Consider the following 15,474-nt stretch of genomic DNA (forward strand, 5'->3'; position numbering starts at 1 on the left):
AGTCTGCAGAAGTCCTTTGGTTTGCTCACTTGTACTCCCTTCTGCTCTGCTCAAAGAACCAATAATCCTGCTAGGCTGGCAGTTCAGAAAATTCTCTGTTTTTATTGTTGTTTCTTATGGTACACCAATACTTTTTTTTTCTGGATCATTTCTCATATGTCCATTTCTGGGTCATAGACTTTTCATTTTCTGAGTGTCTGATACAGAATTAGACCAGGGCTGTCTTACAATGGCATTAGATAAAAAGCTTGACTGCAACTAACTAAGCAAATTCTCAACTCAGTCACATCTAAACATACGGCTTCAATGGACTGGATACTTCTCATGACCAATTACAATCAGTAGTTCACAGCATTTACTACAATTTTTAACTGCAGAGGGTAAACAGTATGCTTTTTTTGTCCTTATATCACAGGAACAAATGAATCCTGGAATAAATGACTACTTGTCATATATTATACATTTATAGGGAACAAAAGACGTGAAAACCATAGACTTACAATTTAGCCTGTGAGATGAAGAAACCAGTTCCTGTTCACCACCTTCTTGTCTCATCAGAGATGAGAGAGTTGGACAATCTTTGCTTCCTTCTCAGTTAGGAAAAGGGATATTCCTCTCCATCCTTCTCCATCTTCAGGTGCCACTAAGGGAGCTTTGCTGTTTTCTGAGCTTGACTCGGTCAACTTTCCTTTCTGGTCATGTTGTAACCTCTCTGCATAATATATTCACTCTCTTAGGGCTCAGCTGTAAATATACCAGAGCCAGGCTACAGAAAGGACACACATCTAGCACAGAATAAAACATTAAAACTCATATCTGATTATTTTAGACCTTCAGTTACTGGAACTCCTTGCAGTATTGCATAAGGAATTAATTGCATGCAAACACACATTCACTTCCTATGAGATAAGCAGACCAGACACTTTACCCATGAGGAAAAGCTGTCACGTATGTATTAAACTGGACTTAGATACTGCAGGCAACGCCCCTCTGCAACTGCCCAACAAACCCTGAACTGCCATAAGCAAAGCAGCCCTGCAGACATACACAGAGCTCCTCCACAGGAACTAGCAGATTGCAGAGGGAGTAGATCCAAAAGAAGCCTAGAGGGTACTGCACAAGAGATACAGCAGCATTAACAATACATGGAACAACTAACAGGGAGAAAAAGAAAAGAAGAAAATAGCCAGCCCAAAACTGATAGAGATCTTTAATTTAAAACCAAGTAAGTCTATTCATTGGGAAAATGCAACAAAATACCCCAGGGATAGTGCATTCCACTCAAACAATTAAAACTGCATTAAAAAGTAGATAGGAAGGTCTGAATCTTAAAAAGATCTAGCACAAAAACTAGTGCTTTTCTTTGTTTCAATATATTTATCTCTGTGTGACAGAGATAGTCACTGATTCATTTTTTAGGTACTTAATTTACAGCTTCGTTACTATTATTTGCAAGTTATCCTGTTCCTTACAGGTGCTAGCTTGGGACTGGAGAACTGTAACACACAGGCACTTAGGAGAGGGCAGTTTTGAAAGAATGGCCATGTTGGGCTCAGTCACATACTACTGGGAGGAGACCCAGTTGGGAGGTCCTAGATATTCTAAGTAGCTATCACTCCCAACTGTTTCTCTCTAAAATATGAGATAAGATGTTCAGTACCATTCATAAAAGCAGATTCTGCTGCAGCTGAGGGGATGCAAACAGGCCAAAGGAGAGCACAGGACTATATAAAGCTTACAGCAAGGTGCTGCTTGAGGGAGTTGCCAGTTTCTGACCACTGAACCCATTTTTGCTGCAGAAGTAATTATCTTGAAAATGCTGCAGGTAGGTCTTACACCCATAGCACCCTATTCTCATTCATACTCATACTTGTTACTCAGCTTCAACTGAGCTTTACAAGCCAACAGGATTCTCTATCACATAACAATTATGTATCTTCCGCTAACACTCTCTTCCCAATAATTTCAAAATACTTTATAAGCATCATTCCTAAAGCTTAAACCAAGCTTCACCAAAGGCTTAAACCATTTAAGCTCAACCAAGCTTAAAGTTCTCTGACATACAGGTATTTTAAACGAAATAGAGTGCAGTAAACATTTACAACAAAATGCCAATAGAGTTAATCTCCTGAGTCCCAGTCCTTCTTTTCCTTTTAAATTCTTTTTCTCCTCCTACCTATTTATTATAGCAAGAAGGACTACATTTATTCTGCACAAGTTTATTAACTGCAATACAGACAAGTGACTTCCAGTATTACACCAGTTCCTAATTCCATATGGAGATTGCCTGTCTGGTCCATGTCAGTATCATCTCCTGGTTTCAGCTGACTCTGTTTGGTTTATGTCTTTTGGCTTTGCTGTTCTCATGATAACTGTCTTCAGAGGGCGCTTGGATCTTTCCGTTTGTCCCAGATTCTTCTGGAAATTTCTGACCCTCAGCCAACACCTGTCGAATAGTCATGTTGATGCGGGAGGACTGCAGGTACTTGGCACACACCTGCCAGTCCTCATCAGAGCTGTGCTCAATGACTGAGCCAACAGGAAGGTCTGAAGAAAGAGCTTGGTTGAGGCACGAAGGCAGAGCTGTCCCCTCAGGGTTGGGGAGGACCCTGGGGACAGCATGGTACAGCAGGCGGCTGAAGCCAGACATCACCATGATATCTCCGCTGTGCATGAACATTGCTGTTGGGGCCTCCTCCCGCTTCAGGCCTCCAAGCAAAAATATTGAGGATTGCCCAAAACTAGAAATGGTATAAAGATGGAGAGAGAAAACAAATTCAGGTAGAGAACAATTTTCTGTACAGTAAAAAAATATCAGTAGTTAAATTCCTTCATCAAGAACACTCCAAGCAATCACAAAAACCAGAGGGACTCTTAAGAACAACTTTTAGGTGAAAACATGGCAAACAGACTAAGTGACCTGGTTCAGGATAGGCACAGTGTGAGCAATTGCCCTGCCAGGTTTGAAGCTTTGCTGAGATACTTCTTCAGTACCCAACTGGCACTCTGCTGCTTTAGAACAGAAATGTGCTGTCTGCAAAAGAACTCTTCAGTCCAGGCACTATATCCAGGCTATTTAAGCAGTCCTTAAGGAAAAACCTATATCCCTGACCTACAGTCTTCTGCTATTCAAATCTTCTGAGAGTGAAGATTATATACCCAATTAGCAAACTACATCATACTGCCTTCCTATAACCATAAGCAACCCTAGGAAAAAAGCCACTGATTTTTCCATAATACTCAAGTGCGCTTTCCTTGACTCACCTGAATGATAACAGGGGCCGAGAATGGTCTAGTTCAGACTCATCCACATGAATTCCCAGCGAAGAGTCAAAATGATAGTAGTTCAAGATCCCTGCTTGGGCTTGGAAACCCCGAAACCCACAGGCTGCAGCCACTTGTTCTGATAGGAATGCAAGGTCTGAGGGGAAAGGAGTGTGGTGATTTGCTGAGTACTTCTGGAAGAAGGAGAGTGGGGGTGGGGGAGAAAAAAAAAGAAAGCCACACCCAACACATCAGAGCAGCAAATACACTTAGAAATAAATATTGAAAAAGAACTCAAAACCCTGGCTGATAGTTGTGTTGAAGGACATCACATTTACCTAGAAAACGACTACAACACAGGCAGAATCACAGCAAATTTACCACCTACCATTAAATTTGTGGCCTAGGCTGAGACTGCCAGAGATACAATTAATTGTGGAGTTAATCATTATATGTAGATGAAAAACCTGAAATCAGTAAGATTATTACCAACATCCTGAGGATCTTCTCAGTCACAACCTGAAGCTGCCAATGGAAAGACAGTTCTGTAGCTCATCAACAGAGCTCCAAAACTAGCATCTTTATTCCTTCATTAATAACAAGCAGAAATCAATTGCAAACCTACTTTTTCTCTCTCCCATAAGGCATTCTGAGAGGACTGGAAGATAATAACCAAACTTTTATTAAGGCCATCCAATAACAGGTTGATCTGGTAAATAAAAGGCTGCAAGCAGATTTGGTTATCTGCTATATACAGATAAAATGCATATTCACTCTGCCAGTGCTTATTGGCCTACATCTATCTCAGTCTCATGAAAAAAAGTTTATTTTGATCAGGATTCTCACAACAGCTGTTAGTTGGTAAGAATGCACTATAGTGGTTCAGGCTCATTAAAATTCCAAATCACATGAGCAGCAGTTTCTTCTTGTTCCTGCTCACCCCACCAAAGGGTAGTTTCCCTGAAGTCACACTCAGCTTAATAGTTAGCAATGCTTTTGTAACCATCCCTTTTGGTAGGTAAAAATGCCATTTACCCTGGAATAGTTGTAGGTTTAGAGCTGAGTGTATGCTCTCATGTTAACTTTCAAAGGAAAGAATGCAGCAACGGACTTCTGCTGTTAAACCCTTCACAATCAAGCAATACAGATTGAAATGTTCTTAAAAGCACAGTTTGTTAGTGCCTGTCCTCAAGACTGTCTTTATTCCATTATGTCCTTCTCTGTTTGCCATTCTGAGTTCTTATGGCTAAGAAAAATGGAGAAGAATTTAATCTCAATACCTTAGTATCCCAGTTATAATGGTAACCAAGGGTCACCCAGCGCAGCTTCTCCAATAGGCTCCTGGGCTCCCATTTACTGGAACCTTTCCTTCTACAGAGACAAAACAGAAATAAATAGGGTATGTGTTAATTTCTGAGGGGTCTTCTGGCAGTGCAGCATACAGTAATGAGATTCACTCATCCATTTCACAGCTTACTAAAACCAGCCAATGCTATTAAAACTGACCAATGCTCAACTATTTTTTTTCAGTGCCAATACTTTCTTCCTCCAAAGACCTTGAAAATTTAGTTCATGGAACGTGTGGAAGCTGTGGGGCCTACTGCCAAGTGTGCTCAGTATGAAAGCTTGTATTTTCAAATGGTATCTAAGAGATTATCAAATGGAAACACAATGAATAGCACAGATTAAGAAATCAGAATTAAACAAGTTGTATTTGAGCACCAAAAAGTTAAAGACCAGAATCTGAAGACCTGAAAGCTTCAAATTCAAGGAAAAAATATTCTAGGCATTTAATGGAAAATTACAAGAAAGGAAAATGAGTTGCCTAACAGTGAAACATAGCATGCTGCCTAATATTGCAAAGGATGGTTGGTTCTACTACTTGGTACTTTGATAAAACTTCCTTAGGATGGGCTGACTCACAGTAAGAAGCAAGACTTCTCCAGCTGTGACCACAGTGTCAAGAAGTCTAGATTGCAGGTGTCCCCTTATCCAGACTGCCATGCAGGACAAAGAACTGTTCTTCTCATGTGACAACCCTGAATTAAAGGGGCTGAGTGGTCTAAACCCACACACCAATTTACCATTCTTACTTGTAGATGATGAAAGCAAGAAGAGGCTTCAAGGAGAAGCTTCTAGGACAGACTACGGAAAAGCCTTTGAAAAGTTACAGGGTATAAGTAACTAAATCAGATAGAAATATGTTAGTGACAAATAGAAAAATGAAGGTACACATCTATGTCTACTCATAACAGCAATTTCAGCATACTTTTCTCAAGCCAAGTCACATGTTGTGGTAAAAAAAGAAAAATATAGAAAAGGGAAATATATTCAGAAGAGAAACGGTAGTACCAGACGGCTCGCTCTCATTTACAGCCTCATTAGTTCAGCATGACATGCTCTCTTTTACATAAAAAGACTGATATTTGCACTGCCATGGTCAAGTCACAGCCAAACATCTGCATTTAATGTGCATTTCTACCTGGATACACAGCTTGTTCCTGCCCTTCAACTATGCCATCCTGATAGCTCATAAGATAAACCAGGAACAGGAGTAAAAGGCAAGTTTCTTTACCTTTAGTAATTTTTCTTAGCTCACTGATTACTGAAAATAGTCTTTCCATTTTCCATCTGTCATAGGCTAACAGCACTGCAATTACCATAAACATCAACACAGTAACTGTCAAATACATGCTGCTTGGAACAATTTGTGTAGCCCACAAGCAGGCAACACAGCATTTAGAAAGGGGAGAGCACACAGTTTGTTCTTGTACATCTTTCACCTGACAAACAACGCTCATAATGAAAAAATTTTAGCATGTGCCTTTCGAAATGGCCCTTTTTTTGCTACAGTGCTAGAGAGTTTGTGCAACAGCAAGAACCCAAATGTGTGTGCGAAGTCCTTCTTCCCAGAACTTGGTATTTTGCATGTGATTTCATATGTGATTGCTGAGAAGGGAAAAGTATGTATATCTGGAAACAATGAGGCACAGAAAAGGTCTGGTATAACTATGTTAGAAAAAGACTGAACAGCATGGGAGCTTTGGTCTGAAGATCCCTTGTTTCTTTATTTGCTGGTAATGATTTATCTGCAAAACCCCTCCATCATTTTCCTTATACACAAGGATGGACATACCTATATATCTGTATATCTCTATCTCCCTTGTGGGAATGTTCTATTACCTTTTATGATTTTGTCCCCAGCACTGAAGAAAATACGCAGGCTCCACTTTGTGAGGAAAGCATAGCACATATGTCACAGAATTGTATAAATTCACCCTACCTTGTGATTCCTGCATCCTGAAAAGAGCAGATAAGCCATGACCCAAGCACATGCATGCATTATCCTGATGGCTTTAAACAGCATTGAAGTTGTAACCCATCTTGGAAGTAGACCTCTTTTTAGATAAGCATGTTTCTTGCCTCTCCAAAATGCTTTCACTCCTGATACTAGAGAGGCTGGCTAGTTCCATCTACTGCCTCTAGGTCTAAGCAGCTGGGTCACTTGAAGACTCAGGTTAAGTACTTCAGAAAATTGCCAGGGTTTCTGCCAGCCATCACTTTCCTAAATACTGTTTTCAAATGAACTGGATGCAGCTGTAAATTAACCTCTGCTCTGATCATTCTCTGCACACAGGAGGTCCTGCTGGGAGAGGCCTGGCAAACTGGAACAGTACCCCACTTTTTTCAGCCATTGGGCACAATGCACAATCCTTTCACAGAACAATTTTTTAATCTTGATGGAACACAAAAATGGTGTCTACATTTCTGTAACCAATTCTGACTGAGCCTGGAAAATACAGGTGAGAGTGTAACTTCTCTCCTAGGTGCAAACAATTAGATGTCCCAATCTTGCTTTTGCTATTCTATATCTTGTAGATGTCAAGAGGTTTTTTGAAGAAAAATCTCTGCAGGTCAACCTCATTAAGAAACTGAGGTGGAAGATAGGCATTGTAGAGAACTCCAGTTGCACCATCACACAAAACAATCATTATGAAAAATGAGCAGTGAAATCAATAAAGTAACAATAAATATCCAAATAGCTAAAAGATTGTGTACTGTAAAGTCTGTTTTATATGTATTAAAGTTCAAGCTTTAAAAGACTTTTCCTTTTTTTAAACTTTCTACTTGACTTCAAAACTGGGACAAATTCTCCATTAAATTCCAGATCAGGTAGAGGAAAGGCAGCTACATCACCCACAGAATTCTGAACCTGATGGAATCTTTCCAATTAAACAGGATTGCCATTAGAATGGTACATTTAATACCATTAATTCAATGTCATGCTGAATTAAGAAGAACCAGAAACAAAACCAAACCAAAATAAACACTTTAAAAAATAAGAACACAGAAACTGTTAGATTTGAGAAATTCAAGAAAGTACAGCTAACAGCATTTCAATTACGGCGTACTGGATCTAAGAGCAGACTGGGAAGAAGTGCCACCATTAGTGGGGAGTTTTGGAAAGGATCTCAGGAAAACTGAGGCCTAGAGAAAACCTTCATGGTTCCTCTCATAGCTGAGCTTAGCAAGCTTCAAGCATCACATCAGTCAGGGTTACTACGAAGCATTTCACCAATGCCTTTAGAACAATATGCCACTCGAGAATCCCATTGAGAATGAAAGCAGAGAATTAGCAAGGATGCACATGAAGCCATGAAACAGCCACCTTTAACTTGGCATGTCTGACATCATCTGTATTCTGCCAGCAAATACACAATATTCTTCAGCTTCCTTCCTTGCTCAATTTTCTTGGACTTTCTCAAAGGTGAGATCTGGCTCCATCAGTTTTGACCATGAAAGGTGATAGTGGCCTTACCTCAGCTGCTCCTTGCTCTGTCCCCACAGGTCAGTGGTCTTCTCAGGAGCCATGTGCAGGTCCAGGTTGCAGACATTGGGTTTCTCAGGGTATAGCTTGAGACACTGCTTCACCCAGTGACGCTGGCAGCCAGGAAGGAAAGGGTTTGGTATGAAAATAAAACCTGACCACAAAGAAAAAAGGAGAGGATGGAGACAAAGTAGGATTAGACGTTTCCCTAGGGTTTTTTTCTGAATTTAGAGCAAAGGATAGGAGTCAGAGGTAGTGAAAAAAACCCTTAGACATACAACCATTAACTGTGCATATCAGCTGATGAAGTCTATTATAGTTAAGTTGAAACTTATTGGCTTTTTTCAGAAAAAACAAATGGTGGCACAAGGTAGGAGGCAGAGAGGGCAGTCAACACTAGTCCAAACAAAAATTACAATAAAGGACATAGCTGTGTAAGGCATATTGATTACAGGAGATAAAGGAGTAAAACCATGGAAATCTAATTGTTTTGGAGTAAATTTTATTTTTTTAATTATTCAGCATGACTTTTCTCTTAAACCTAGCAAAGTTAAAGCAATTCTGGCCTAGTTTTTCTATGCTTTAAACTAACTTTATTCCTGTCTCTGAACTCATACTGTCTTCCTACTGCTACTTCAGAAAGAAGTCCCTGGGCTGAACAAGTGTCTACTAATGTAAAGTGTCCTCCCCTTTTCATCATGCTTATTTCCAGGTAAGTCTGGTTGTATCCATATTTGCATTTTATATGGTTACACTCAGAAATGGGCATGAAAGTCAAATGATATCCTGAACCACTTGTTATTGACTGTGAATACTTTGCAGGCATTGTTAATTAACAAAACAAAATAAACATGCAGCTATTCGGCACATTCATTTAGCCAGGCACCTCAGGCAGGGTTCAAGCAGCAGCCCATATGAGAGATGCTATTAATCTGCACTGTACCTACTCTGAGAATCAAGGCATTCTCTCAAAGACTGTCAATTCAATAAGACTCACCAACACAAAATCCACATGTAAAGAGAGATAAGGGTATAAGAGGAACAAAGGAAAAGGAGGTTTTAAGGTTTTGGCCTACTGTGTCTTTTTGAACTTCTCAGTCCTATCAAGTTAACAAGAGACAAAAATAGGTGAAAAAAGAAGCAGCAAAGCTAGGATTCTCAGTAGGATACAAACCTGCCTTGTGGCCTTATGAAAGTGGCAATAAAAACACAAAAAGACCTACTTGCCAGCATACCTCACAGACTCAAGATTAAAGTAACTGGTTAGAAAAAATGCCTTCAGTATATTAATAATGTATGGTCATCCACTCTGTTCCCTGCACTTTCAGACTATGGCAGCCTTCTGATAGGCTTGGCTACAAGACGTTGCTTTGCAAGAAGCATTATATTTACTTTCTGTTGGCATCTGCATAGAACAGAATAATAATACTGCCCTTCCTGTCTACAGCTTTTGATGTGCAGTTCTTGAAGCATTCTACTACACATTCATGAAATTACACTCTACTATGTTATCCCTGGGTATTAATGAAGGCATTGAAGCCTGGAGAGTTAAGTTCCAAGCAGAGATGAGAACAAGAATCCATATTTTATGGCTTTTATCTCACAAATTTAGAACATGCTCATGTCTCTCCAAACCCTTCCTTGACCTAGGTTTCTCTTAAGAAACTAGATTGGTCTAGATTTACAAAAGCAGTAACAACTAAAAGGTGGGTTACTACTATGTTTATTGTGTCAAGAAAAGCAGAAACTGAATTTCTAACAGTTACAAAGTTTTATTATAAAAAATATTGTGCAAACACAGAACAAAGACTAATAATGCTAGAAATCAGTGACTTGCACACATAGGAGGGAGAAGAGTAAGAAGTATTTCTGTAGCAATCTTTCTGAACTGACTGATGAACACCACAGACAAACTTTGAAGACAACATAATTGAACCTCTTGCCCTTGAAAGATGGTGGGGGGAAAGGGTAAAGGAATTATTCTCTGTGAATCTGTATACTAAAAGAAATTGCCCTGAGGAGGCAGGTGCAATTCTCTTACTGTAGCACTATCTTGGTATGTACTACAAATTAATTTGCACCTAACAAAAGTGGTCTCCAACCTCAGTCAAAGGAAGGATAAGACATGCAGATGTCTAATAACAAGAAAAACTGCTCATAAAAAAGAAGTGTCAGTTACAAAGACCCAAAGACAGCAACACATGCTGCACACAGAACTTAGGATACCACAATAGAAATTCACCCAGACTCCTTCATCTTCTATTTCATTTCTTACTGTGGGGACAAAACTAAATTATTTCCTTTCCATTCGCTCATAGGAAAACTAAAAAAATTCTTACTTCACTTAGAAGGCTATTGGGACAGCTGGTTACACATCTCCTACTGTTTTAAGATGTCCAGATAAAGGTAGCTGAAAAATGATAGAACACTATTCTCCACAAGTCCACACATGAGTTGATTCTAAACAGGACAGCTAATTTATCAATGTATTTGTATTTAATTTTAGGAAAAGGTTTCCCTTGCCAAAGCAGAAGAGAAATGCAGTTAAGTGGAACACCTGTGATTCCCCACACCCCCTATGTAATTACTAAGAAAGACATTTAGACAGACAGTAAATGACAAGTAGACCAAGCAAGGGCAGCTATAATATGACAGATAAGTGGAACAAAACATTTATAGAGGCAAGAAGAGACAGAAGCCTTTCTCCTGAAGTTATTCAATTCCCTGTGTATTAAACATGTCAGATGGGTAGCATGGCTGCTTCAGTTTCAGAAGTGGTATGCTGGCTTCAAAGCAACCCACAGAGAAACTGAGGTCCCAATGAATGAAAAGAAACATGAGAAACAACATAATTAATCAAACAAAAATTCTTGAAAAAAGGAGGATCTGGGGAACTACAAACTCATCTGCCTTATCAAAACCCCTGATAAAATTACAAAGCAAACTTTCATGGCAGCAACTTCTAGAAACATGGTGGTTGGAAACAGAGAGCATGGTAGGCAAATTTTGTCTAACCAACCTTACTGCCTGCTAGAGTGAGATGTTCAGACAAGGGGAAAACAGGAAATTATGCTTACCTTGGCTTAAGAAAAGTTTTCCATTTGGCCTTTTACAGCACCATTGGAGCCAAACTGGGAGCCATACATTTTTTGGGCAAATTGAAAGGGTAAGCAAAAGTTGGATGGATCACCAGGTTTAAAGAATAGTGATTTGATGATTCAAAGTCTAACCAGCAGCTGTTATGAGCTACATTCTTTGATCCTGGGGCAAAGATAACTACATCTACATCAACAACGTGGATGATGGGATGTTCATCCTCATTTCACTTACAGTTTACACTAAATTGGGGCAGCAGTGTATCTACTGGAGGCTAGTGCTGCCCTTGAAAAGGACTTTGACAAATGAAGAATGGGCTAAAGAGACCCTCAGAAGTTCAACAGATGTAATTCTGCATCTGGGGCAGAATAACACCATGCCACAGTATGACCCAAGGGTCAAGAGCAGCTCCAAACCAAGGCCAGGCTGCCTTGAGGACAAATTGTGAGCAGCAGTGAGGACTAGTGACACATCCTGGTATTGGTGAGCACCACCCACCAGCATGAGAGAGGAGGGGAGCCCAATTCTTCTTAGATGTGCACAGCAAGATTGAGAGACAACAGTCACAAGTAACAGCAAGACAAATTTTTATTAGATATGAGATTTAGGAAAAAAACATGGCCAAACATTGGTACAGGTGCCCAGAGAGAGTGTGCAATCTCTCTCCTTGGAGATTTCCAGAATTTATCCATACATAGCTCTCAGCATCCTGATCTAACTTCCAATTTCATCTTGCTTTAAGCAGGGTGTTGGCCTAGACCTCTGGAGGTGCCTTCCAACCTCTCTGTGACTATACCAGGTAAACTGCAAACCTAAAACACATTTCCACTTCTGAAATAACCTGCCTAATGAAATTACTCTGCATATTGAGTAGGCCAAAAGGTTCTTATTCACTTACTGTAGTCCATGTCCTACATTGGCAAGTAGATGCCACACTTCAACTGTGAAACTACTGAATTTCAGCCATGTACCCAATGAGCATGATGTATATTGAGGAAAAACAGATTCTACAGAAATAAAGTCTCTGCCAAAGGCAACAGGAGTCCACTCATGAGCTACGGTCTGGCTGATCTCACTGTGAAACAACTGGCTCTTCTCACCTTCATAAATATTGCTGTATCCCACCCACCCTTTAGCTGATTTGTTCGTCCTCCTGCACTTACAACAACATTAAATTACACTTAGGCAAAACAGAATAGCTTTTTCAGGCAGGACAAGAAAAAAAAAAAGACTGAAACTACATGAATTCAAAGTAATGAGGTTGTGTTTAACTTTTCTTGAAATCAGAGCTACCTACCTGGATACCCACTGAGGCCATAGGCTTTCCACTGGCTAACTGGCTGTAATCCTGCTCTGTAGGCATCTTGATCACTGACTGAAGAAATACTGAGCTGTGATCTGAACACCTGGAAAAATAAAATAGATCTGGTTAAAAAAAGAGTAAGAAACACAAAACTCATCCAAAAAGAGCATCTAAAAGGAAGAGTGCTGCAATGCTTGAAGGTAACTCTTGTGAAAATGCCAAATGTACCACAAAACTACTGTCTAAACAGCTGTGACCAGGACAGGCTGAACAGAGCCAGAACACATAGAACATAAGACTCAAAAGGTACTTACAGGTTTTATCTAGGGATGAGATGTCCCCCACTCATAAAAAACCCCAAACAATATATACCAATGAAAAAAAAACTCATTATTATTTGTCCATTTCCACAGTACAGCCTCATCATTATAAAACATTCTGGTAATTATCAACCTCCATTAAAGAGCAATATACTTATAACACTTTGTATTTTCAAACAACATTCCAAATACAGGTTGCCCATGATCCCATAGGGTAGATGACTATTCTCATCTCTAATTTACAGCAGGATAAGCAGTATAGCAATGAAGCAACCAAAGATGTTGGATATGAAGGACTACAGAAACTCTGTCAATTCTGAATGCCATCCTGCCAATTCTGTTCCAAACAGCAGGATCAACAGCTCAAGGCTTGGCAAGATGTATTTCCTTGACATACTCCCTTAAGTAACAATAACACATGTATTTAAGCTAACATTTGCTGGAAAAAATGCAGCAAACTCATTCTACTGTGATCCAACTCCCTTCTTCCCTTAGGACAGGGAAGTGTCTTGAGGAGGGCAAGACAGAATCAAGTTGGTTTTGTTCTGCTTAGTTCCGCAGTCCAGCCCTCCATGCAGCAGTGGAAAAGTACAGGCTCATATAAGGAAAGAGATGGCCAGGCACAGTAGGAATAAACAGGCAGAGACTGCAAGAGTCTTAAAATGTATATCAAAATACGGCCTTTGCACACAGCCTCTGTAGAGGAACATGTGTAAATCAATCTATTTGCAGTTGAGAGCTATGGTTAACATTTTCTGAGCAACAGGACTAAATTACATACATAGAATTTCTAAGAAACTCTGAGGTATTGCTGGACAGCATCTTTTGGCAATATAGTCAGTTTTACCAATTTTTCAAGCAGCTTTGTGAGTGCCAGCCTTTGAGCTTACTTCACAGTCCTGTCCACAGAGTGTCCCCAGGAAGTCTTATCCTCTCACCAAAACTTTGCCACCTCACTGCCTGCTCAACGTGCTTCCACACCAGCTATTGCCTGGGATTCTGGAGAACAGGAGGTGTTTCTGAGCTGAAGAATTACACATACTGAATCAGTTAAATAAGCCTGGTAACATGAGAGATGGGGTATGCCACACTTCACTGAAAAGCTCAACTGCATGAAGCAGTTTTCTGAGAAAAAAGAAGCAATAGTATCTAGGCCAATCTGCCTGGCCTGTAGGTCTTGAAAGAGAAATGCCAGATGTTTTTAACCTGGTGGAAAGAGGAATAAAAGATGTTTTCACTAGTAAGTTATCACCTGATCTTAGAAGGTAACAGGCACAAAAAAGAGTCATATTAAGAGAAGAGAGATCCTTGTGATGTTTTTAAATACTTTGAATTTCCCAGAAGAGCCCTAATGCTGTAATCCTTTACCATATACAGGACTCCCGCAAGCTCAAGAAAGGCTGAGATGTTAACAACTTCCTTGGTTAATTCTAAGGCCTCTTACAATTTCATATGGGCCAGGTTTTATGTTTCATTAGCAACAGCAAAATTATAGACCAAAAAGACAGAAAAACAAACAGCTTAATAGAACACTAAAAAGAAAAAAACTAAGCATTGAAACATTAAAAATTAGGCAAAGTTTCATTTTAACTATATTACTCACTCCTTTTTTTGACATAAGCTCATAAGTAGAAAATCCCTGGATAACAACACTTCAGCAGATTTGTGTCATTCTTTCGTGAGGTGACATAACAGAAGACAAGTTTTAAGGATCATTTCTTCATCACTGAAGACATGGTAAACTACTATGATGGCTACTACTTTCAGCTGTGCTGAAATAACCCTGTATTCCCCAGCCCACTGTAACAGCTGAACTCATCCTGATGACTAAGCCAAGCATTTATTATACAGGCGTGAGAAAGGAGAAGAAATTTGACTGGGGGGAAGGCAGCGCAGGAAGGGGAAGCTGATTCCAGCTCAGCTAGGTATTTCAGGGCTAAAACAGGGGCTAGCAGGCCCAGGAAACAGTGTCCGTCCCGAGAGGGAAACGCGGCGTTTTGTGTGTCCATACGTTCTGCTGCTTAGGTATCACGTGGCTCTGCAGAGGCTTTGAAGATCCCCTACACTGCAGTGTAGGGAGCTAATTAAGTATTATGAAAGTAAATATAAGCAAAAGTAGCAAATCTGTGACTAGGCATGGCGCTGGCCAGGGGCGGCTGCAGGCACCCTGTGCCCTCGGGCATTTCCCCACGGCTCTGGGGCCCGCGGGCAGAGGGGCCCGGGCCCTTCCCAGCTGCCCCGCTCGGGTCACGCTCTCACTGTTAAACCAGCACAGGGACCCATAAGAGGCTCAGAGTTCGAGTGCGGCGTCCTCTAGACAGAGACGAAGCGGCGCCAGGGATTCGGCGTCGGGCACGAAAGGAAACAGCAGGTGGAGAGACCAGACTGCGGCGGCACCGCCACAGCCCCGCGCAGAGACACCGCGCCGAGGGCGGAACGCGCTCCGAGCCGCTCGCCGCGGGGCACGGGCAGAAGCAGCCCAGCTTTACCTGGCCCCCCGGCGCAGAGAAGTCCACCACGCCCCGCAGATCGGACGCGTCGCGCTGCCGATAGAAGCGAAAGAGGCGTCGGAAAGCATCCTCCCCACCCTCACGGGTCAGGGCCGCCGCCGCCATTTCGGGTGGCCGGGGCGGGGCCGGCCCGCCCTCCCCCCGTCCCTCCCC

General features: G+C 41.0%; 1 protein-coding gene across 1 annotated transcript; it reads right to left on the minus strand.

Annotated features, from left to right (window-relative positions):
• Positions 1-76: 76 nt before the first annotated feature.
• On the minus strand, positions 77-15,464 carry ALKBH1 (alkB homolog 1, histone H2A dioxygenase). Its single transcript, XM_021542831.4, has 6 exons — positions 15,301-15,464; positions 12,486-12,594; positions 8,084-8,246; positions 4,545-4,635; positions 3,265-3,458; positions 77-2,741 (listed from the first exon to the last, which is right to left on the minus strand). Exons 1-6 carry the CDS (start codon positions 15,424-15,426, stop codon positions 2,321-2,323), a joined length of 1,104 nt encoding a protein of 367 aa, XP_021398506.4. The 5' UTR covers positions 15,427-15,464; the 3' UTR covers positions 77-2,320.
• Positions 15,465-15,474: the final 10 nt, after the last annotated feature.

This window comes from Lonchura striata, chromosome 5, assembly GCF_050655825.1.
Source record: "Lonchura striata isolate lonStrDom1 chromosome 5, ASM5065582v1, whole genome shotgun sequence".
Classification (NCBI taxonomy): Eukaryota; Metazoa; Chordata; class Aves; order Passeriformes; family Estrildidae; genus Lonchura; species Lonchura striata.

Bases quoted from the DNA above. Each gene is read 5' to 3' on its own strand.
- ALKBH1 (XM_021542831.4), bottom strand. From the start codon at position 15,426: ATGGCGGCGGCGGCCCTGACCCGTGAGGGTGGGGAGGATGCTTTCCGA. The intron at 4,636-8,083 runs GTAAGGCCACTA...TTGTCTCTGTAG, and splicing joins CAGAGCAAGGAGCAGCTGAG to AAGGAAAGGTTCCAGTAAAT. The intron at 3,459-4,544 runs GTATTGAGATTA...TCCTTCTTCCAG, and splicing joins ATTATAACTGGGATACTAAG to AAGTACTCAGCAAATCACCA.